The 25,039-nt window shown below is 60.5% G+C and overlaps 1 protein-coding gene across 1 annotated transcript; it reads right to left on the bottom strand.

Moving 5' to 3' along the window:
* Nucleotides 1–2,012: 2,012 nt before the first annotated feature.
* Nucleotides 2,013–10,384, bottom strand: LOC102456827 (ficolin-2-like). The gene is made up of 8 exons (XM_006112335.5): nt 10,234–10,384; nt 8,478–8,591; nt 7,381–7,434; nt 6,788–6,823; nt 5,880–6,010; nt 4,010–4,139; nt 3,682–3,816; nt 2,013–3,200 (listed from the first exon to the last, which is right to left on the bottom strand). The coding sequence occupies exons 1-8, from the start codon at nt 10,313–10,315 to the stop codon at nt 2,953–2,955; spliced, it is 930 nt and encodes a 309-aa protein (XP_006112397.1). The 5' UTR covers nt 10,316–10,384; the 3' UTR covers nt 2,013–2,952.
* Between the last annotated feature and the right edge of the window lie 14,655 nt (nt 10,385–25,039).

The raw sequence follows: 25,039 nt of genomic DNA, 5'->3' as shown, positions 1-25,039 counted from the left end.
CACATGAGGTCAGTGTCATGGGATCCTGGGGCTGCTTTCCCCACACAGGTTGCTCCCTCTGGGCCCTGGGGAGAGGACAGGCAGCCCCTGACCGTGCTAAGCAGCCTGGCTGCACGTCTGGCGGGTACTGCAGTGAGGAGCATGGCTTAAGAGTCTGCATAGCGTGAAGGCTGCAACCCAGGCCTGATGCAGGGATCTCTGGAGCTCCAAGTATGAGCTGCTAGAGCTTGGCCTGATGAGCCGAGGCTCCCTAGCAGCTGTTGTTACAGACTCTTGTCCTCTGTAGGCTGGGCACCCAGGGGGCCTGTGTCACCCCCTCCCCAGCAGGTTACACAGGTGTTGAAATAGTCACTTTCAATCCCTTTGTGAATGTTTCTGAGAGTAACCCCCTTCCTTATCGTGTCCAGGGAAAGCTGAAGCAAGAGAAACGAATTCCTTTCTAAATGTAATGCATGTCTGACTGGGCACAGTGCTTTTCAGTTTTCTCCCATTGCCAATGCAGACTTCATTCCTTATTTTTGAGGAGTTTGCACTGAAGGGGGAGCAGGGCCGACTTTGCTTCCCCAGGCACTACCTGGAATGTGTCAGTGAATCTCAGAGGGGGGAGAACAGAGCCCATAATACAGAGTTGAGAGGAACGATACAATCTGAGGCCATGTCTATACTTACCGGACCAGAGATTGATCTGGTGTTTGATTTAGCAGGTCTAGTAAAGATCCACTCAATTAAATGCTGAGGGTGCTCTTGGTCAGCCTATCAGAGGGGGAGCCGTGTTAGTCTGAATCTGCAAAAGCGGCGAGGAGTCCTGTGGCACCTTAGAGACTAACTGAAGTGTAGGAGCATCAGCTTTCATGGGCAAAGACCCACTTCGTCAGAGCATGTTCCCCTTCAGGTTTTTGTATACAAAAGATTGAACAATTCAATCTCCCTGGACACACAATTGCAGATCTAAAGGTAGCCATCCTGCAGCAAAAAAACTTCAGGACCAGACTTCAAAGAGAAACTGCTGAGCTCCAGTTCATCTTCAAGTTTGACACAATCAACTCTGGATTAAACAAAGACTCTGAATGGCTCACTAACTACAAAAGCAGCTTCTCCTCTCTTGGAATTCACACCTCCAGATCAGCTACTAGAAGTGGGCCTCATCCTCCCTCATTGGATCCACCTCGTCATCTCCAGCCTGATCCTGGCCTGCATATTTATACCTGCCTCTGGAAATTTCCACTACATGCATCTGACGAAGTGGGTCTTTGCCTACGAAACCTTATGCTCCAACACTTCAGTTAGTCTATAAGGTGCCACAGGACTCCTCGCCGCTTTTGGTCAGCCTGTACTCTTTGAAGTCACGAGGAGTAAGGGAAGCCGATAGAAGTGGTTGCTCCCAGCAGGCTCCCACAGTGCAGAAGGCACCAAGCTTGGTTTAAGATATGTCAAGTCCGGCTATGTTATTTACGTAACTGGAATTGCACACTTTAGGCTGACCTTTCCGGCCTTAGATAGCTCTGGCCTCAGTTACCTTTCCAGATCACAGCTTCCTCCTGCACATGGATGTCCACTCACAGCCTTACATAATTTTCCACAAACAATGCCGGCAGCATGATATTTACAGTTCTTTTTCATTATTAAAGTCAATAAAATGCAGCTACTTCCCCAAGAATTTCTTCTGCTCCCCCGGTCTTCAGCACAGAGTGCAAACTTTCCAAGGCACACAGTTGCAGCTAGTGGCTGGACCACAGAACTACAGAACTGACCTTTTCGACTCAACAGTTATAAATCTGGACAAATAATCGAAACTATCAGTCTATTGATTTTGCGGTTGGTGAAACAACAGTCTGTAATACTTGTCAAGCCTTTTGAGGTCTTCTGATGAAAAGGACCTAGTATTTTTTCGTGTGCTATATGTTATTAATATTCAAATCCACCCAAATAACTGGTTGAACCATTGTGAATAAACCAGTAGAAAAAAACCCCCTAGTAATAATGTAATAATGCAGCACAAAACATACTTCATGTGCCTGGTTAAACAGACTTTATTAGCTCATTGTGCCATAAGCAGGTTTCTTTTAACCAGGGAGGATCGTGCTTCATAATATACCACAGCACAACTGCAGAGGTAAAGGGGTTTTAGACTGTGACCGAAGACTTCACTACAGAGCCCTGGGTGCCATCCTGGCTCTACTGAAATCAGTGGCAAAACCTCCTTTGACTTCACTGGGGCCTGGATTTTACTCCTGAGGTGTGTCTAGACTGGCAAGTTTTTCCGCAAAAGCGCCTGCTTTTGCGGAAAAACTTGCCAGCTGTCTACACTGGCCACTTGAATTTCCGCAAGACACTGACTTCCTACTGTCTGAAATCAGTGCTTCTTGCGAAAATACTATGCTGCTCCTGTTCAGGCAAAAGTCCTTTTGCACAAAGATTTTGCACAAAAGGGCCAGTGTAGACAGCTCAGATTTGTTTTGTGCAAAAAAGCCCCGATCGCGAAAATGGCGATTGGGGCTTTTTTGCGGAAAAGCGTGTCTAGATTGGCACGGATACTTTTGCACAAAAGTGTTTTTGCGGAAAAGCGTCCGTGCCAATCTAGACGCTCTTTTCTGCAAATGCTTTTAACAGAAAACTTTTCCGTTAAAAGCATTTGCGGAAAATCCTGCCAGTCTAGACGTAGCCCTGGTGTTCAGTCTTTGCTGGACTTGGGGAATTGGGGAGAGCTTCATGTCTCTGATATGAACAATCAAGTTTTGCGGATCAGTGAGGGGTAAACATCTTGCTTCCACCGGACTCATGTTCTTGAAAAATGGTTAAAAAAAAGTCTCTTCTGCAGTTAAGTGCAGGTGCACTGCCAGGCTGTGATCTCTGAGGCAACAACTGATTGGCTGCAAAGGGCCAAATCTAAAGCCATTCCTCAGCTCTTGCGCGTTATGCTGGAGCGCGACCTCCCACTGCCCTTTGCTTCCACTAAACCGGCCTGAACTTCATCTCGGAGACTTTGTAGGAGTAGTGAGCCCCTCGGCCCGTGGCCCAGATGACGCCATCGGCGTAGCTCTCGTGCGGCCCCAGCAGGTACAGCCCGTTCAGATTGGAACCGTGACACTTGTTGTACCACCAGCCCCCCTTGTAGAGCAGAGCACAGTTCCCCGAATAGAGGTCGTTGTCGTTGTCTTTGGTTGTAAATGTCATGTTGTTATGGCCAGCTAAGGAATCCCCTGTTAAAACACCGGAAATTAGAACATCGCCGTGTTTGTACAAAGGACTTCCCGGCTCCGAGAGGTGTCCTGCTCCCCCTGAATTTGACCCCTAATCAAGTAACAGGGATTCTCTGCTGCACAGCCTGGCAATACCGCTACAGTTCCTTTGGTGTCTCCACTAGCTCCTTCCCCTTCCTAAACCACGTTTAAAAATAGGGGGGAGCTGTGGGAAAAGACCTCCTACCCAGCAGGCCCTCACTTTGCTAAGTTCTCTCTTCCCTCTGGACGCTGGAGGACCAAGAATTCAGAATTCAACTCCAGTTAACAGTCCGATTCCACTTTGCACAAGTATGGTGAAAACATGCTGACGGCCTGCCCTGGTTTATCACATGGACTTTCTTCCTGCCTCCCCTGAATTAGTGAATTGCCAGAGATACTCTCTGCTTCTAGGGATTGCATCTTCCTTGCACAGAAGATGCAAAATGGACCCCAAACTTACCTGCAGTGCCTGTAATAAATTTTCCTAGAGTCAGTCTGTATTTGTCAGTCTCTCCTGAAATGCGGAAGGTCTCATAGCGGGCAAAGGATTTCTTGTTTTCCACATCACTCAGGTCCACCCGAAGTTCGCAAGTTTCTAGAGATGAAGTGGAAACAGAAGTGTCAATCGCATCCCATTAACGATCTGCCTGATCTTTGCAGGGAAGGGTTGAGATGTGCGTCCGTCCCTAGGAATATAAGTGGATGAATCGCTCTATGCATCCTGTCTCCAAGGAGAGGGTTTGGCAGAGAACACAAATCAGAGAAGAATCCCTCCATGATTTTCTTACCAAGAGATGTTAACAGGTGGATGTTGTCGTTCCCCAGCCAGAATTCTGACAGCTGGCTGCCGAAACCTCTCTTGTATGAACTCCAGTCACGGAAAAACTCCACGGATCCATCCACCCGTCTCTGGAACACCTGCAAGGAAGGAAATGGGGGGGGGGGGGAATGGAAAACTGCCCTCTGGTTTCTATCCACAGTAAAGCAGGTGCCGGACTTACCATTACTTCCTACCTGCACACACAGCCACTGTCCGGCGCATTCACGTAATGCTTTCTGTTCGATCTCCCTGTGATAAATCTGTCCTGCTCTACCAACGTGGGTACTACTACCTTCCTCCAGAGAGGAGGTGGGGGCACAGAGATGGGATGTAACCAAGTGCAAAGAGTGATTCTGGTTCCTGTTGAAGCTTCCTGTTCCATTGAACTGGGAAAGGCCACTTCTATCCATTTCTTATAACCACATTAGGCTGAGGGAGCTCACTCTTCAAGCTAGGAAGTACTTCAACCCCGCCCCACCCGTTAGCTACTCTCTCTGCTCCGTGCCCCATCTGTCTCCCACTCAGGGGCTTGGAGAACGTAAAAACCCTTCAGTGGTGGGGACACAACCGAGCTTCAGCCTTATCATTCGGCATCACACGAGGGTCGGCCGGCAGGTGCTGAGGGGCTGCGGAGGCAATGTGGTTCCCATCAGCTCCGGAGCGACTGAGCAAGCCATCCGAGCTCAGACCCAAGGGGTCCAAGCTGCCCCCTGGGCTGCTCTAGCCATGTGGATCGTTTCTTAGTGCGCTGGCTCTGGTCCCGCAAGCATGCGTCTGTGCTTTGCAGCAGGCGGGGGGCGTCGGTCCCAGCTACAGTGTAGACGTATTGTGGGAGTGCCTGCGCCGCATGGACTGACGTAAGACGTGACCCGCTCCAAGGGAAGCCACGTGTAGCCCTCCCCGCCACTAGAGGGAGACTGGGCCACATGGGCTAGGCAGGTTATTACACCTGAAGTCACCTGTGGAGTCTTACAGGCTGGGCAAGATTAAATAGCAAAGGTCAAAGACAAAAAACCCAACGAGATAAACCTAAGAAGGACGAAATCTTCCACGGTTTCCCCTTTGAACTGATGGCCTGGCCTGGCTATGAATTCTGTGATGACACGTTTGCATAACGGGATTGTGATGGGGTGTAACAACCCTGCACTGGGCCTGAAGGGGTTAACCTGGTTCCGTTGGCTGAGGAGGCCCCGCCCCCACAGCCCTCTGGGCATGCTCCAGCTGGAGGCTGGTTATAAAGGCCTCTGGAGCTGCTCAGTCAGGGCTGACTGCAGCTGGGGAAGGAGATGATGCAGGAGCTCCATGGGAGGAAGCGCCGCCGGACCAAACAGCGGCAGCCAGACCGACAGGGACGGTGGTAGAAGAGGATTTCCTATAGGACACAGGTAGGAAGTAGCCAGGGTGGGGAATTGTTCCCTGCGAGCTCAGCGTGTAGCGGTGGGATTCCCCGCCGAGCTAGCAGTGAACTGTTGCACTGCTGTGAGGACCCTGGGGTGGGACCCGGTGGAGAGGGAAGGCCTGGGTCCCCCTACAGCCCTCCTCAGATACCCCCGTGTGGAGGAACTTTGTCAACTGTAAACTGGCCCTGTGGCTGCTTGGCCATACTACCCTGAACACGGGGATTGTATATAGACTCTCTGGCTGGTAGGCCTCCCTGTTCTGAGTGAGAGTCCGAGGGGCCGGGCACTGCCGGTATTGGATGAATTATTTCAGCTCTGTCTCAACATTTCCTCAGTTTACGGCAGATTTACCGCCGTCAGCAAGTGGCAAACATGGCATCTCTGCTTAAAATCAAAACGTGTCCTGTTCTCCATAGCACCGTCCTCCCTCACACTTACAGTCCAGCCTCCGCCCTCCGTGTCCATGTCACAGAAGACGGTGATGGAATGAACCCCAGCTCCGGGGTAGATGGTGTACCAGCCGCTCAGCGTTTCCCCGTTGGCCAACAGCTCCTTGCAATTTCTGGGTCCTAGAGAGAGTGAAACTGTAAATGTGCTGTGACTGAAGGTGCCGAGCCGGGCCTGAGCGTGCAGGATACTGGGGAGGGGTCAGTGGGAGCAGGTCTGAAATACCCAGGCCTTCCAATACAGCTGCTCCGCTTTGATCGAAATGGCCAAGGCCTCTGACCCCTTCTCCATCCTGTGTGGATCAGGCCTGGGGGGGGGGGGGGGGGGAGAGCTCAGCAGAGTTGGTGCATTGTTAGGCAGCTGGATTGCCAGTTTGGTTTCTTTTCCCTAGGGAGAGGCAAAGTGCATAAGGGCAGGGGAGGCACCCGGACCTTCCTGCCCTACTCCACAGCTATGTCCATGCCCCTCTGCTCCCAGAGCTAAAGGGCTGCTCAAAGCCAATGCCAACAGCTCCCACAAAGAGCCTGTAGCAGACAGGAGTGAGGGACCTGGCTCTGTACCTTGTACCTTGCCACCCGCCAGTGGGGACGAGCTGGCCGGAGGAGGCTCCAGGAGGCCTTTGAGTCACTGGGTCTTTCTGAAATCAGAGCAACTATTACTCCTCTGCTTGGGGCCACTGTCACACCAGGGACAGGTGGGAGCAGTGATGTTTGGTAATAGGGTGTTTGGTTTTGAACTGGTGGCTATTTGAGAGATTAACCAACCTCTTGGAAGAGATGCTCAGAGGCGGACTGTGGCGCAGAGGTGTCTGATAAACAGAATGTATCCCCTGGGTAACACAGCTGCTGTTCTCAGTTCAATCATTCTTTTGCTGTATGGTAGGGTGCAGAGGTGCTTACCTGTTGTTCCTGATTCTTGGGAGTCTCCTTTCTCTCCTAAAAGGGAGCACAGATTCAAACAATGCATTAGTTGGAGATCACACTCTACCTTCAGAACTCTTGGGGTGTCAGCCCGTCTTGCTGCAGGAAAACATACAGCTCCAAAGCTGCGGGAATCTGGCATTGTAGATTGTACAATGCAGACCATGAGGGGCATTACATTTGTAAGTGTGAAGGACATAGACATGCATTCTCCATTTGCACACATGGATTCACTTGGGAAAACAGGATGTAAGAGAGCTTGCTGCAGAATTGCTCCTGGCTGACGGTCCCAAGATGCAGTGGGGAACAATTTCAATAGCACATAAGTAACTTACGAGCCTAAGTCCCATTAAAAAGCAGAGCTGTCCAGCAGATGCAATGCCGTTTCTCAGCAAATGTAGGTTTTGTGCTTTGCTTTTGTTCCATGCTGGCATACAGACAAAAGGGCTTTTGTGAAAACGAAATTGCAATGACATGACCACGTGTTCACTTCTGTTCTTAGCAAGCTCGTCACACTAAAGCTAATGTGGCTATAGCCACATGAACTACAAATCCTAGAAACAGAAGATTACCTTTCTCCCCGGCTGGTCCCCTCTTTCCAGGGATCCCTGGAGCTCCCTGTTCTCCTACGGAACAAGAGAGTAAACATCTGACAATGCACTAATTAAACATGCCTACAAGAAGTGAGCTGAATTCCCACATCTGACTTTTCTGAGCAGATAGTGGCACTTGGCCCCTTAGCTCCTGCTATAGCAGCTCACACGTCTTAACTCTGGAGATCCCTGATGTGCTGGCCAAGATGGTGGCCATCAAAGATACACAGCTGGCTTCCCTTCCAGCGGCTGCCATTGTTCTGGGCAGAGGAAAAAGAATCGCAGCAGATTAGGGTTGGAAGAGACCTCAGGAGTTCATCTGCTCAAAGCAGGAGCAACCCCAACAAAACTGTCCCAGCGAGGCTTTTGTCAAGGCGGGCCTTGAAAATCTCTAGGGATGGAGATTCCACCCCCTCCCTAGATAACCCATCCCAGTGCTTCACCACCTTGCTAGGGGAATAGTTTTTCCTAATATCCAACCAAGACCTCCCCCACTGCAATTTGAGCCCATTGCTCCTTGTTCTGCCATCTGCCACCACTGAGAACAGCCTCTTTGGAACCCCCTTCAGGTATCTGAAGGCTGCTCTCAAATCCCCCTTCACTCTTCTCTTCTGCAGACTAAACAAGACTCTCCTCATAAGTCATGAGCCACGGCCACCTAATCATTTTTGTTGCCTTCTGCTGGACTCTCCAGTTTATCCTCATCCTTTGTAGTGTATGTGTGTCCAAAACTGGACACAATACTCCAGATGCAGCCTCACCAGCACCAAAGAAAGGGGAATAATCATAATTTTCCTGGATCTCGGCTACAAGGGCACACTGCTGACTCCTGTCCAGCTTCTCATCCACTGTAACCCCCAGGTCCCTTTCTGCCGAGCTGCTGGATTGAACTGACAGTGTTTCAGAGCAAGCTTGCTAGCTCTGGCCCGTCAATGTGGAGTTAGAGACCAGCCCGTCAGGCTCCTTTTCCTCCTGTTGGGGACCCATAAAGATTTCCAAGGGCTGAACAATTATAACGTCAGTCACTCGTTTTCCTGCCTTTCAAGGCAAAGTCTCCCTAGCACCCGGGCACATACCTCTCATTCCTGCAGGTCCAGGGTCACCTTTGGGCCCCACAGCCCCAGGCATCCCAGGGCAGCATTGGAGAACAGCGACCTTCTCTGAACTGCTGAGACCCACTATCTTCACCTCTGGGGAGAAAATGATACGTGAGAGAGTCCGTAGGACTGACCCATTCTGCAGATCCCCGAGAGACGTAAATCCGGCACGTGAGAATCCCCACCCGTCTGTCTGTCTGTCTCTCTTTTTGTCTATAAATATAAAAGCAGCCCCTCAATTTCAGGGTGGTTTAAAACTCTCAGGAATTGGCAGGTACTAAATTAACCACCAGAAGCGGATATCGGAGAACCTCAGACAGGATTTTCAAGCGACACGCAATCTGGTGGGCTAGCGAGGGTCTGGGTGAAACTGGCCACACGGCCCTGTGACCTGGATAGCTCAGTGCCACAAGAGAAGATTCAAGGCTTGTAAAGGGAAGTCAGGGGAGTCTTGTCATTGGCTGCATTGGGAACAGGCTTGTGCCCTAGATCTGGGAAGAGGAAATCAAGAAATCTACCAAGAATGTAACCAAGCAGCCTCACCCACTGCATGGAACACAAAACCACAGGCATTGCTTTCACCTGGCTTATTAGTACTAGCCAGGGACTTCCCCTACAGCCATGTCCTGCTGCAAGAAAGGTGTGCAGCCAGTCTGGCAGGAAGGTGCCTTTGAGCAGCTCTTAAGAAATGACCCCAGAGCCAAGAGGGAGGGAGGGAAAAGGGGGCCTGGTGATTGAAAGGGGCCTGGGCTCCTGATTGCCCTCGCTGCACCAGCCCCGGTCCCTGTAGATTGCCGCCAGAGCCCAGGCGGTGTGCTCCTGATGGCATTGAGGGCTGGGGAGGGGGCATTGCGTGGTCCAGGCAGCACCAACGGCTGCTCCCCAACCCCTCCCCTTTCATCTGAGGCTCCTCCCCTTCCAGGAGCTGAGCTGCCCCCTGCACCTTGCCCAGGGGCCTGGCAGGGCTATCGGCTCCTCTGGTTCTAGTTTATACCTTCCCTCAGACTTATTCTGCTCCATGCCTTGGAACACATCTGTTCGAGTCTCCTTTACATCATGTCCGTCGTATTCCGGCCCTTTTCTCAGGTCTCATACTCATAGACTCATAGACTTTAAGGTCAGAAGGGACCATTATGATCATCTAGTCTGACCCCCTGCACAGTGCAGGCCACAGAATCTCGCCCACCCCTCTTAGAATAATCCTCTCACCTATGTCTCAGATATTGAAGCCTTCCAATACTTTGAAGGCCCCAACATGCACAGAGTCCTTCAGCTGTGATCTGTGCCCAATGCTACAGAGGAAGGCGAAAAACGGGTTGGACCTCCCTGGTCCAGCACCCTGGGGACCTGACTGGTCCAGGATGTGGGATTTTCCTGGCCCCTTGCATCCCAGCTGAGGCACATGCTGCTCCCCCCCGCCCCTCCCTGCATCCCAGCTGTTCTGCGCATGCCCCCCTCCCCGCATCCTGCAAGGCTCCTGGCACCCCACCCCTGCAGCACACCAGGACTCTGGTCTCGGAACATCCTTGGTCTTCCGAGAGGTGCAGCTTGTACTATATTCTAGTCTAGTCTGTCCATCACATTCTAGTCCTTATATTAGGTCCATCTCTAGCATCTGTGCTCACCAGACTTGTTCTGACTGAGGAGGAATTTGGTGCATTCTAAATTTGGCATTGCAAAGTGGGACCTGTTGGATCCATGCTATGAAAAGGTAACAAGTTTGTCTGTGACTCACCTGGGCAGGTGTCCCGAGCTTCACAAACTGCTGCTGCTAGACAGAGGAAAGCGAGAAGGGGGTGCCGGGCAGCTCTCCCCATGGCTGCTGCTGGGCTCTGCAATGGCAGCTCCACTTGTCTCCTCCTTTTATGTTTGCATCTTCCCCCTCCCCCCCCAGCCTCTTATAACGCATGAAAACACAGTAAGTAAACTCCCCTCCCCCAGCCCATCGGAATTCCTCCCTTACACACCGATTGCCACATTCTAGCTGTAAAACTGTTTCCCCTTGATTGGTTGTGTGGACAGTTTCCCTGAAGCAAGAATCTGATAGGAAAGTTTCCAGTTACATTGCACCTCCTGTACGACTCCTAGTACATAATTTGGTGCCAGCCAGTCTGTCCTCCATTAATTTTACTTGTTTTCCTTTAAGGGTTGGTGTCAGCAAATCTTCATTTAACTCCTTTCTCCCACTGAGTTAAGATTATTTTCCAGCTAGAGTGTCATGTCAGGATGGACGATCAGCCTGGCCAGGCAGGATATGCAGTCATTCGTCTTGTCAGCCTTTGAGCATTGCAGAACCTCTGAGGGCAGAGTTGATACCTGCCCCAAGACAGTGGAGCTCATGGCTCATTCCATCCTGAGAAAGGACGTCACGGGGTTGATCACAATTATCTTCATATCCCACTTTTCATCTGCTACCTAGAGCTTTGGACAATGAAGAGCTGCCGGGCTGATATAGTCGTATTCCCGAAACTGGGCTCAGTGCTACCTGCTTGGTAGTTTTTAAATTGGTCCACGATGCTGCCTCTAGAGCAGAGTCTGTGGAATTGGCAGTGATCTAGTCTATTCCCTCCGTACTGGCCGAGCACCTTCCAGCAGTCGTTACTTGACACGACCGACATTTGTCACGTTTGCTTTGATCCCTTCCCCAGGGATTTTGTTTTGGCAGTGTGTGTGCGTGGGTGGGTGGGGGGTTCTTTATTAATGCACGTGTTATTCCATGTTTCTATTAGAACAGGCAGGTTGAAGAAATGCACTTTTTGTATTGGGAGTGGAAGGGAATGAGGTTCATGATGCTCTGTAGTTTGGGCTGGGGGGGGGGGGGATACACAGTCTCGACCTGCCCCCCAGAGAGGGTTCTATCTTCCACACAGGAGGTTTCCTGCTGTCAGTACGAGAGGCCTGCAGTGTGTGTGTGAGCACTGCACTGTCTGGCCTTTTCCCCGGGGCCTGTCTGTTCAGCTCTGACCCAGTTGATTGCAACGCTGCGGGGAACGTTTGGTCTAATCTCCCTGTCACAGGGCGCGTGCCCTGCGCTGGCCCTTTAAGGGCCAAACCCCAGCCCTGAGGGAGGGCTGCGAGCAAAGCCCCCGCGGAGGCAGTTCTGGCTAATGGCCCCGCTGGGGGCTGGGTGAAGAGGGACCCCTGGAGGGCTGACGAGCGGTAGGGACCTGACTGCCTGGGAAGCAGGAGGCTTCCTGGAGGTAGAGCAGGGCTGGGGAAGGCAGGCAGGGCTGGGGAGACTCTGGCCAAGCAAGCGCCCAGGCTGCAGGGCCTGAAGCTACTGGGGCTGCAAGGGGCAGCCATGGTGGGCAGGGGCAGCAGGTCTCCCCCTTGGCCAGTGCTGAGTGGCCGTTACAGGCGGCGGTTTGCCCCTGAGGCAGGGGCTAGATGGAGACTGGCCGTGGGTCACTGAGGCACGGTGGGTCCAGGGAGGTGGGGGGAGAACAGGGCGCCCTGGGGAGGGGAGGACGCTGGAGGGCACGCAGGATAAACAGCCACCCCCAGAAGGGGGCTCAGACACTGGCGTGGGCGCTGCCAGGGGGCCGTGTCCTGCAGAGGATGCCAAGGTCCATGAGTGACGCTTGTCTGGACTAGAGTGGGCAGTGAGAACACGGGGAAACACCAGCGAGAGGGAGGCGTCTGGTGAGTCAACGAGCTAATTCCCAGAGCAACCAGCTGGAGGCGCATTGGTGGCGCGTCAGCCCCATGACACTCCCACTGCAGAAGGTGGTCGGGCCTGGGTGCGCGGTATAGGGGTGCGCGTGGGGAGGAGGGTCGCGCTGGCTTTCTGCACAGAACAAATTTCCCCCTTCCCTTGTCTAGAATACGAGGAGGGTTGTTCCCACCTCTCCGCCAGGTACCACAGTTAGATGCACCGAGCAGCAGAGCTGGAAGGGCAAGGGGAAGAGGAGATGGGACCATCTCATTCCAAACCCAGCCTGTCTCTAACTCAGAGCCACCCGCAGCAGAGGGAAGGTCACCGCCCTGAGAAGGGAGGGAGAGCTCCATCCTGTGCCTGTCGTGTGCATCAGTAGCTAAATATTTCTCTGCTAGGCTGGGACCCCAGGACGAGACACGCTTTGCCTGTGGCTGGACCCCGGGTCGAGACACGCTTTGCCTGCGGCTGGGACCCCAGGTGGAGACACGCTTTGCCTGTGGCTGGGACCCCAGGTGGAGACACGCTTTGCCTGTGGCTGGGACCCCGGGAGGAGACACGCTTTGCCTGCGGCTGGGACCCCGGGTTGAGACACGCTTTGCCTGCGGCTGGGACCCCGGGACGAGACACGCTTTGCCTGTGGCTGGACACCGGGAGGAGACACGCTTTGCCTGCGGCTGGACCCCGGGACGAGACACGCTTTGCCTGCGATTGGACCCCGGGTCGAGACACGCTTTGCCTGTGGCTGGGACCCCGGGACGAGACACGCTTTGCCTGCGGCTGGACCCCGGGACGAGACACGCTTTGCCTGCGGCTGGACCCCGGGACGAGACACGCTTTGCCTGCGGCTGGACCCCGGGACGAGACACGCTTTGCCTGCGGCTGGACCCCGGGAGGAGACACGCTTTGCCTGTGGCTGGGACCCCGGGACGAGACACGCTTTGCCTGCGGCTGGGACCCCGGGACGAGACACGCTTTGCCTGCGGCTGGACCCCGGGACGAGACACGCTTTGCCTGCGGCTGGGACCCCGGGACGAGACACGCTTTGCCTGCGGCTGGGACCCCGGGAGGAGACACGCTTTGCCTGCGGCTGGGACCCCGGGTCGAGACACGCTTTGCCTGCGGCTGGACCGCGGGTTGAGACACGCTTTGCCTGCGGCTGGGATCCCGGGACGAGACACGCTTTGCCTGCGGCTGGACCCCGGGAGGAGACACGCTTTGCCTGCGATTGGACCCCGGGTCGAGACACGCTTTGCCTGCGATTGGACCCCGGGACGAGACACGCTTTGCCTGCGATTGGACCCCGGGACGAGACACGCTTTGCCTGCGATTGGACCCCGGGAGGAGACACGCTTTGCCTGCGATTGGACCCCGGGACGAGACACGCTTTGCCTGCGATTGGACCCCGGGTCGAGACACGCTTTGCCTGCGGCTGGACCCCGGGACGAGACACGCTTTGCCTGCGGCTGGGACCCCAGGTGGAGACACGCTTTGCCTGCGGCTGGGACCCCGGGACGAGACACGCTTTGCCTGCGGCTGGACCCCGGGTTGAGACACGCTTTGCCTGTGGCTGGGACCCCGGGAGGAGACACGCTTTGCCTGCGGCTGGACCCCGGGAGGAGACACGCTTTGCCTGCGGCTGGACCCCGGGTCGAGACACACTTTGCCTGTGGCTGGGACCCCGGGAGGAGACACGCTTTGCCTGTGGCTGGGACCCCGGGAGGAGACACGCTTTGCCTGCGATTGGACCCCGGGACGAGACACGCTTTGCCTGCGGCTGGGACCCCGGGAGGAGACACGCTTTGCCTGTGGCTGGGACCCCGGGACGAGACACGCTTTGCCTGTGGCTGGGACCCCGGGACGAGACACGCTTTGCCTGCGGCTGGACCCCGGGACGAGACACGCTTTGCCTGCGGCTGGACCCCGGGAGGAGACACGCTTTGCCTGCGGCTGGGACCCAGGACGAGACACGCTTTGCCTGCGGCTGGACCCCGGGACGAGACACGCTTTGCCTGCGGCTGGGACCCCGGGTTGAGACACGCTTTGCCTGCGGCTGGACCCCGGGTTGAGACACGCTTTGCCTGCGGCTGGACCCTGGGTGGAGACACGCTTTGCCTGCGGCTGGGACCCCGGGAGGAGACACGCTTTGCCTGCGATTGGACCCCGGGACGAGACACGCTTTGCCTGCGGCTGGGACCCCGGGAGGAGACACGCTTTGCCTGCAGCTGGACCCCGGGACGAGACACGCTTTGCCTGCAGCTGGACCCCGGGACGAGACACGCTTTGCCTGCGGCTGGACCCCGGGACGAGACACGCTTTGCCTGCGGCTGGACCCCGGGACGAGACACGCTTTGCCTGCGGCTGGACCCCGGGACGAGACACGCTTTGCCTGCGGCTGGACCCCGGGACGAGACACGCTTTGCCTGCGGCTGGACCCCGGGACGAGACACGCTTTGCCTGCGGCTGGACCCCGGGACGAGACACGCTTTGCCTGCGGCTGGACCCCGGGACGAGACACGCTTTGCCTGTGGCTGGACCCCGGGTCGAGACACGCTTTGCCTGCGGCTGGGACCCCGGGACGAGACACGCTTTGCCTGCGGCTGGACCCCGGGTCGAGACACGCTTTGCCTGTGGCTGGGACCCCGGGTCGAGACACGCTTTGCCTGCGGCTGGGACCCCGGGACGAGACACGCTTTGCCTGCGATTGGACCCCGGGACGAGACACGCTTTGCCTGTGGCTGGGACCCCGGGAGGAGACACGCTTTGCCTGCGGCTGGACCCCGGGAGGAGACACGCTTTGCCTGTGGCTGGGACCCCGGGAGGAGACACGCTTTGCCTGCGGCTGGGACCCCGGGACGAGACACGCTTTGCCTGCGGCTGGACCCCGGGAGGAGACACGCTTTGCCTGTGGCTGGGACCCCGGGACGAGACACGCTTTGCCTGCGGCTGGGACCCCGGGACGAGACACGCTTTGCCTGTGGCTGGGACCCCGGGACGAGACACGCTTTGCCTGCGGCTGGACCCCGGGTCGAGACACGCTTTGCCTGTGGCTGGGACCCCGGGTCGAGACACGCTTTGCCTGCGGCTGGGACCCCGGGACGAGACACGCTTTGCCTGCGATTGGACCCCGGGACGAGACACGCTTTGCCTGTGGCTGGGACCCCGGGAGGAGACACGCTTTGCCTGCGGCTGGACCCCGGGAGGAGACACGCTTTGCCTGTGGCTGGGACCCCGGGAGGAGACACGCTTTGCCTGCGGCTGGGACCCCGGGACGAGACACGCTTTGCCTGCGGCTGGGACCCCGGGACGAGACACGCTTTGCCTGCGGCTGGGACCCCGGGACGAGACACGCTTTGCCTGCGGCTGGGACCCCGGGAGGAGACACGCTTTGCCTGCGGCTGGACCCCGGGAGGAGACACGCTTTGCCTGCGGCTGGGACCCCGGGACGAGACACGCTTTGCCTGCGGCTGGGACCCCGGGTCGAGACACGCTTTGCCTGCGGCTGGACCCCGGGAGGAGACACGCTTTGCCTGCGGCTGGACCCCGGGTCGAGACACGCTTTGCCTGCGGCTGGACCCCGGGACGAGACACGCTTTGCCTGCGGCTGGGACCCCGGGAGGAGACACGCTTTGCCTGCGGCTGGACCCCGGGTCGAGACACGCTTTGCCTGCGGCTGGACCCCGGGTCGAGACACGCTTTGCCTGCGGCTGGGACCCCGGGTCGAGACACGCTTTGCCTGCGGCTGGACCCCGGGTCGAGACACGCTTTGCCTGCGGCTGGACCCCGGGACGAGACACGCTTTGCCTGCGGCTGGACCCCGGGACGAGACACGCTTTGCCTGCGGCTGGACCCCGGGACGAGACACGCTTTGCCTGCGGCTGGACCCCGGGACGAGACACGCTTTGCCTGCGGCTGGACCCTGGGACGAGACACGCTTTGCCTGCGGCTGGGACCCCGGGAGGAGACACGCTTTGCCTGTGGCTGGGACCCCGGGAGGAGACACGCTTTGCCTGCGATTGGGACCCCGGGACGAGACACGCTTTGCCTGCGGCTGGACCCCGGGACGAGACACGCTTTGCCTGTGGCTGGACCCCGGGAGGAGACACGCTTTGCCTGCGATTGGGACCCCGGGACGAGACACGCTTTGCCTGCGGCTGGACCCCGGGACGAGACACGCTTTGCCTGCGATTGGGACCCCGGGACGAGACACGCTTTGCCTGCGGCTGGACCCCGGGACGAGACACGCTTTGCCTGCGATTGGGACCCCGGGACGAGACACGCTTTGCCTGCGGCTGGACCCCGGGACGAGACACGCTTTGCCTGCGATTGGGACCCCGGGAGGAGACACGCTTTGCCTGCGGCTGGACCCCGGGAGGAGACACGCTTTGCCTGCGGCTGGGACCCCGGGACGAGACACGCTTTGCCTGCGGCTGGGACCCCGGGACGAGACACGCTTTGCCTGTGGCTGGGACCCCGGGAGGAGACACGCTTTGCCTGCGGCTGGGACCCCGGGACGAGACACGCTTTGCCTGTGGCTGGGACCCCGGGAGGAGACACGCTTTGCCTGCGGCTGGGACCCCGGGAGGAGACACGCTTTGCCTGCGGCTGGACCCTGGGACGAGACACGCTTTGCCTGTGGCTGGGACCCCGGGAGGAGACACGCTTTGCCTGCGATTGGACCCCGGGACGAGACACGCTTTGCCTGTGGCTGGGACCCCGGGTTGAGACACGCTTTGCCTGCGATTGGGACCCCGGGACGAGACACGCTTTGCCTGCGATTGGACCCCGGGACGAGACACGCTTTGCCTGCGATTGGGACCCCGGGTCGAGACACGCTTTGCCTGCGATTGGACCCCGGGACGAGACACGCTTTGCCTGCGATTGGGACCCCGGGACGAGACACGCGTTGCCTGCGATTGGACCCCGGGACGAGACACGCTTTGCCTGCGGCTGGGACCCCGGGACGAGACACGCTTTGCCTGCGGCTGGGACCCCGGGACGAGACACGCTTTGCCTGCGGCTGGACCCCGGGAGGAGACACGCTTTGCCTGCGATTGGGACCCCGGGACGAGACACGCTTTGCCTGTGGCTGGGACCCCGGGTCGAGACACGCTTTGCCTGCGATTGGGACCCCGGGACGAGACACGCTTTGCCTGCGGCTGGACCCCGGGACGAGACACGCTTTGCCTGCGGCTGGACCCCAGGTGGAGACACGCTTTGCCTGCGGCTGGGACCCCGGGTTGAGACACGCTTTGCCTGCGGCTGGACCCTGGGTGGAGACACGCTTTGCCTGCGGCTGGGACCCCGGGAGGAGACACGCTTTGCCTGCGATTGGACCCCGGGACGAGACACGCTTTGCCTGCGGCTGGGACCCCGGGAGGAGACACGCTTTGCCTGTGGCTGGGACCCCGGGACGAGACACGCTTGGCCTGCGATTGGGACCCCGGGACGAGACACGCTTTGCCTGCAGCTGGACCCCGGGACGAGACACGCTTTGCCTGCGGCTGGACCCTGGGACGAGACACGCTTTGCCTGCGGCTGGGACCCCGGGAGGAGACACGCTTTGCCTGCGGCTGGACCCTGGGTGGAGACACGCTTTGCCTGCGATTGGACCCCGGGACGAGACACGCTTTGCCTGCGGCTGGACCCCGGGACGAGACACGCTTTGCCTGCGGCTGGACCCCGGGAGGAGACACGCTTTGCCTGCGGCTGGACCCCGGGACGAGACACGCTTTGCCTGCGGCTGGACCCCGGGACGAGACACGCTTTGCCTGCGGCTGGACCCCGGGACGAGACACGCTTTGCCTGCGGCTGGACCCCGGGAGGAGACACGCTTTGCCTGCGGCTGGACCCCGGGACGAGACACGCTTTGCCTGTGGCTGGACCCCGGGTCGAGACACGCTTTGCCTGCGGCTGGGACCCCGGGACGAGACACGCTTTGCCTGCGGCTGGACCCCGGGTCGAGACACGCTTTGCCTGTGGCTGGGACCCCGGGTCGAGACACGCTTTGCCTGCGGCTGGGACCCCGGGACGAGACACGCTTTGCCTGCGATTGGACCCCGGGACGAGACACGCTTTGCCTGTGGCTGGGACCCCGGGAGGAGACACGCTTTGCCTGCGGCTGGACCCCGGGAGGAGACACGCTTTGCCTGCGGCTGGGACCCCGGGAGGAGACACGCTTTGCCTGCGGCTGGACCCCGGGAGGAGACACGCTTTGCCTGCGGCTGGACCCCGGGTCGAGACACGCTTTGCCTGCGGCTGGACCCCGGGACGAGACACGCTTTGCCTGCGGCTGGGACCCCGGGAGGAGACACGCTTTGCCTGCGGCTGGACCCCGGGTCGAGACACGCTTTGCCTGCGGCTGGACCCCGGGAGGAGACACGCTTTGCCTGCGGCTGGACCCCGGGACGAGACACGCTTTGCCTGCGGCTGGACCCCGGGACGAGACACGCTTTGCCTGCGGCTGGACCCCGGGACGAGACACGCTTTGCCTGCGGCTGGACCCCGGGACGAGACACGCTTTGCCTGCGGCTGGGACCCCGGGACGAGACACGCTTTGCCTGTGGCTGGGACCCCGGGAGGAGACACGCTTTGCCTGCGATTGGGACCCCGGGACGAGACACGCTTTGCCTGCGGCTGGACCCCGGGACGAGACACGCTTTGCCTGCGATTGGGACCCCGGGAGGAGACACGCTTTGCCTGCGGCTGGACCCCGGGACGAGACACGCTTTGCCTGCGATTGGGACCCCGGGACGAGACACGCTTTGCCTGCGGCTGGACCCCGGGACGAGACACGCTTTGCCTGCGATTGGGACCCCGGGAGGAGACACGCTTTGCCTGCGGCTGGACCCTGGGACGAGACACGCTTTGCCTGCGATTGGGACCCCGGGAGGAGACACGCTTTGCCTGCGGCTGGACCCCGGGACGAGACACGCTTTGCCTGCGATTGGGACCCCGGGAGGAGACACGCTTTGCCTGCGGCTGGACCCCGGGACGAGACACGCTTTGCCTGCGATTGGGACCCCGGGAGGAGACACGCTTTGCCTGCGGCTGGGACCCCGGGAGGAGACACGCTTTGCCTGCGGCTGGACCCCGGGAGGAGACACGCTTTGCCTGTGGCTGGGACCCCGGGAGGAGACACGCTTTGCCTGCGGCTGGGACCCCGGGACGAGACACGCTTTGCCTGTGGCTGGGACCCCGGGAGGAGACACGCTTTGCCTGCGGCTGGGACCCCGGGAGGAGACACGCTTTGCCTGCGGCTGGACCCTGGGACGAGACACGCTTTGCCTGTGGCTGGGACCCCGGGAGGAGACACGCTTTGCCTGCGATTGGGACCCCGGGACGAGACACGCTTTGCCTGCGATTGGACCCCGGGACGAGACACGCTTTGCCTGCGATTGGGACCCCGGGTCGAGACACGCTTTGCCTGCGATTGGACCCCGGGACGAGACACGCTTTGCCTGCGATTGGGACCCCGGGTCGAGACACGCTTTGCCTGCGATTGGACCCCGGGACGAGACACGCTTTGCCTGCGATTGGGACCCCGGGACGAGACACGCGTTGCCTGCGATTGGACCCCGGGACGAGACACGCTTTGCCTGCGGCTGGGACCCCGGGACGAGACACGCTTTGCCTGCGGCTGGACCCCGGGAGGAGACACGCTTTGCCTGCGATTGGGACCCCGGGACGAGACACGCTTTGCCTGCGATTGGGACCCCGGGTTGAGACACGCTTTGCCTGCGATTGGGACCCCGGGACGAGACACGCTTTGCCTGCGGCTGGACCCCGGGAGGAGACACGCTTTGCCTGCGGCTGGGACCCCGGGAGGAGACACGCTTTGCCTGCGGCTGGACCCCAGGTGGAGACACGCTTTGCCTGCGGCTGGACCCCGGGAGGAGACACGCTTTGCCTGCGGCTGGACCCCGGGTTGAGACACGCTTTGCCTGCGGCTGGACCCCGGGACGAGACACGCTTTGCCTGCGGCTGGGACCCCGGGAGGAGACACGCTTTGCCTGCGGCTGGGACCCCGGGACGAGACACGCTTTGCCTGCGATTGGGACCCCGGGAGGAGACACGCTTTGCCTGCGGCTGGACCCCGGGACGAGACACGCTTTGCCTGCGGCTGGACCCCGGGAGGAGACACGCTTTGCCTGCGGCTGGGACCCCGGGACGAGACACGCTTTGCCTGCAGCTGGGACCCCGGGACGAGACACGCTTTGCCTGCGATTGGACCCCGGGAGGAGACACGCTTTGCCTGCGGCTGGGGCCCTGGGACGAGACACGCTTTGCCTGCGGCTGGGACCCCGGGAGGAGACACGCTTTGCCTGCGGCTGGACCCCGGGACGAGACACGCTTTGCCTGTGGCTGGGACCCCGGGTCGAGACACGCTTTGCCTGCGGCTGGACCCCGGGAGGAGACACGCTTTGCCTGTGGCTGGGACCCCGGGAGGAGACACGCTTTGCCTGCGGCTGGACCCCGGGACGAGACACGCTTTGCCTGCGATTGGACCCCGGGACGAGACACGCTTTGCCTGCGGCTGGGACCCCGGGAGGAGACACGCTTTGCCTGTGGCTGGGACCCCGGGAGGAGACACGCTTTGCCTGTGGCTGGGACCCCGGGAGGAGACACGCTTTGCCTGTGGCTGGACCCCGGGTCGAGACACGCTTTGCCTGCGGCCGGACCCCGGGACGAGACACGCTTTGCCTGTGGCTGGGACCCCGGGTCGAGACACGCTTTGCCTGCGGCTGGACCCCGGGACGAGACACGCTTTGCCTGCGGCTGGGACCCCGGGAGGAGACACGCTTTGCCTGTGGCTGGGACCCCGGGAGGAGACACGCTTTGCCTGCGGCTGGACCCCGGGACGAGACACGCTTTGCCTGTGGCTGGACCCCGGGTCGAGACACGCTTTGCCTGCGGCTGGACCCCGGGTCGAGACACGCTTTGCCTGTGGCTGGGACCCCGGGTCGAGACACGCTTTGCCTGCGGCTGGGACCCCGGGACGAGACACGCTTTGCCTGCGATTGGACCCCGGGACGAGACACGCTTTGCCTGTGGCTGGGACCCCGGGAGGAGACACGCTTTGCCTGCGGCTGGACCCCGGGAGGAGACACGCTTTGCCTGCGGCTGGGACCCCGGGAGGAGACACGCTTTGCCTGCGGCTGGACCCCGGGAGGAGACACGCTTTGCCTGCGGCTGGACCCCGGGTCGAGACACGCTTTGCCTGCGGCTGGACCCCGGGACGAGACACGCTTTGCCTGCGGCTGGGACCCCGGGAGGAGACACGCTTTGCCTGCGGCTGGACCCCGGGTCGAGACACGCTTTGCCTGCGGCTGGACCCCGGGAGGAGACACGCTTTGCCTGCGGCTGGACCCCGGGACGAGACACGCTTTGCCTGCGGCTGGACCCCGGGACGAGACACGCTTTGCCTGCGGCTGGACCCCGGGACGAGACACGCTTTGCCTGCGGCTGGACCCTGGGACGAGACACGCTTTGCCTGCGGCTGGGACCCCGGGACGAGACACGCTTTGCCTGTGGCTGGGACCCCGGGAGGAGACACGCTTTGCCTGCGATTGGGACCCCGGGACGAGACACGCTTTGCCTGCGGCTGGACCCCGGGACGAGACACGCTTTGCCTGCGATTGGGACCCCGGGAGGAGACACGCTTTGCCTGCGGCTGGACCCCGGGACGAGACACGCTTTGCCTGCGATTGGGACCCCGGGACGAGACACGCTTTGCCTGCGGCTGGACCCCGGGACGAGACACGCTTTGCCTGCGATTGGGACCCCGGGAGGAGACACGCTTTGCCTGCGGCTGGACCCTGGGACGAGACACGCTTTGCCTGCGGCTGGACCCCGGGAGGAGACACGCTTTGCCTGCGGCTGGGACCCCGGGAGGAGACACGCTTTGCCTGCGGCTGGGACCCCGGGACGAGACACGCTTTGCCTGTGGCTGGGACCCCGGGAGGAGACACGCTTTGCCTGCGGCTGGGACCCCGGGAGGAGACACGCTTTGCCTGCGGCTGGACCCTGGGACGAGACACGCTTTGCCTGTGGCTGGGACCCCGGGAGGAGACACGCTTTGCCTGCGATTGGGACCCCGGGACGAGACACGCTTTGCCTGCGATTGGACCCCGGGACGAGACACGCTTTGCCTGCGATTGGGACCCCGGGTCGAGACACGCTTTGCCTGCGATTGGACCCCGGGACGAGACACGCTTTGCCTGCGATTGGGACCCCGGGTCGAGACACGCTTTGCCTGCGATTGGACCCCGGGACGAGACACGCTTTGCCTGCGATTGGGACCCCGGGACGAGACACGCGTTGCCTGCGATTGGACCCCGGGACGAGACACGCTTTGCCTGCGGCTGGACCCCGGGAGGAGACACGCTTTGCCTGCGGCTGGACCCCGGGACGAGACACGCTTTGCCTGCGATTGGACCCCGGGACGAGACACGCTTTGCCTGCGATTGGGACCCCGGGAGGAGACACGCTTTGCCTGCGATTGGACCCCGGGACGAGACACGCTTTGCCTGTGGCTGGACCCCGGGACGAGACACGCTTTGCCTGTGGCTGGGACCCCGGGAGGAGACACGCTTTGCCTGCGGCTGGACCCCGGGAGGAGACACGCTTTGCCTGCGGCTGGGACCCCGGGAGGAGACACGCTTTGCCTGCGGCTGGGACCCCGGGAGGAGACACGCTTTGCCTGCGGCTGGACCCCGGGAGGAGACACGCTTTGCCTGCGGCTGGGACCCCGGGAGGAGACACGCTTTGCCTGCGGCTGGACCCCGGGACGAGACACGCTTTGCCTGCGATTGGACCCCGGGACGAGACACGCTTTGCCTGCGATTGGGACCCCGGGAGGAGACACGCTTTGCCTGCGATTGGACCCCGGGACGAGACACGCTTTGCCTGTGGCTGGACCCCGGGACGAGACACGCTTTGCCTGTGGCTGGGACCCCGGGAGGAGACACGCTTTGCCTGCGGCTGGACCCCGGGAGGAGACACGCTTTGCCTGCGGCTGGGACCCCGGGAGGAGACACGCTTTGCCTGCGGCTGGGACCCCGGGAGGAGACACGCTTTGCCTGCGGCTGGACCCCGGGAGGAGACACGCTTTGCCTGCGGCTGGGACCCCGGGAGGAGACACGCTTTGCCTGCGGCTGGACCCCGGGACGAGACACGCTTTGCCTGCGGCTGGGACCCCGGGACGAGACACGCTTTGCCTGCGGCTGGGACCCCGGGTCAAGACACGCTTTGCCTGCGGCTGGACCCCGGGAGGAGACACGCTTTGCCTGCGGCTGGGACCCCGGGTCGAGACACGCTTTGCCTGCGATTGGACCCCGGGACGAGACACGCTTTGCCTGCGGCTGGACCCCGGGACGAGACACGCTTTGCCTGCGGCTGGACCACGGGACGAGACACGCTTTGCCTGCGGCTGGGACCCCGGGAGGAGACACGCTTTGCCTGCGGCTGGACCCCGGGTCGAGACACGCTTTGCCTGCGGCTGGACCCCGGGACGAGACACGCTTTGCCTGCGGCTGGACCCCGGGACGAGACACGCTTTGCCTGCGGCTGGGACCCCGGGTCGAGACACGCTTTGCCTGCGGCTGGACCCTGGGACGAGACACGCTTTGCCTGCGGCTGGGACCCCGGGACGAGACACGCTTTGCCTGTGGCTGGGACCCCGGGAGGAGACACGCTTTGCCTGCGATTGGGACCCCGGGACGAGACACGCTTTGCCTGCGGCTGGGACCCCGGGACGAGACACGCTTTGCCTGTGGCTGGGACCCCGGGACGAGACACGCTTTGCCTGCGATTGGGACCCCGGGACGAGACACACTTTGCCTGCGGCTGGGACCCCGGGAGGAGACACGCTTTGCCTGTGGCTGGGACCCCGGGACGAGACACGCTTTGCCTGTGGCTGGGACCCCGGGTGGAGACACGCTTTGCCTGTGGCTGGGACCCCGGGACGAGACACGCTTTGCCTGTGGCTGGGACCCCGGGACGAGACACGCTTTGCCTGTGGCTGGGACCCCGGGAGGAGACACGCTTTGCCTGCGATTGGGACCCCGGGACGAGACACGCTTTGCCTGCAATTGGACCCCGGGACGAGACACGCTTTGCCTGCGATTGGGACCCCGGGACGAGACACGCTTTGCCTGCGATTGGACCCCGGGACGAGACACGCTTTGCCTGCGATTGGGACCCCGGGTCGAGACACGCTTTGCCTGCGATTGGGACCCCGGGAGGAGACACGCTTTGCCTGCGGCTGGACCCTGGGACGAGACACGCTTTGCCTGCGGCTGGACCCCGGGAGGAGACACGCTTTGCCTGCGGCTGGACCCCGGGACGAGACACGCTTTGCCTGCGGCTGGACCCCGGGAGGAGACACGCTTTGCCTGCGGCTGGGACCCCGGGACGAGACACGCTTTGCCTGTGGCTGGGACCCCGGGACGAGACACGCTTTGCCTGTGGCTGGGACCCCGGGAGGAGACACGCTTTGCCTGCGATTGGGACCCCGGGACGAGACACGCTTTGCCTGCAATTGGACCCCGGGACGAGACACGCTTTGCCTGCGATTGGGACCCCGGGACGAGACACGCTTTGCCTGCGATTGGACCCCGGGACGAGACACGCTTTGCCTGCGATTGGGACCCCGGGACGAGACACGCTTTGCCTGCGATTGGACCCCGGGACGAGACACGCTTTGCCTGCGGCTGGGACCCCGGGACGAGACACGCTTTGCCTGCGGCTGGACCCCGGGAGGAGACACGCTTTGCCTGCGATTGGGACCCCGGGAGGAGACACGCTTTGCCTGCGATTGGGACCCCGGGACGAGACACGCTTTGCCTGCGATTGGGACCCCGGGACGAGACACGCTTTGCCTGCG

This window comes from Pelodiscus sinensis, chromosome 23 (assembly GCF_052426305.1).
Source record: "Pelodiscus sinensis isolate ZL-2025 chromosome 23, ASM5242630v1, whole genome shotgun sequence".
In the NCBI taxonomy this organism is placed as follows: Eukaryota; Metazoa; Chordata; order Testudines; family Trionychidae; genus Pelodiscus; species Pelodiscus sinensis.
Note: the sequence above shows the minus strand (reverse complement) of the source record. Positions and strands in the feature narration are given on the sequence as shown.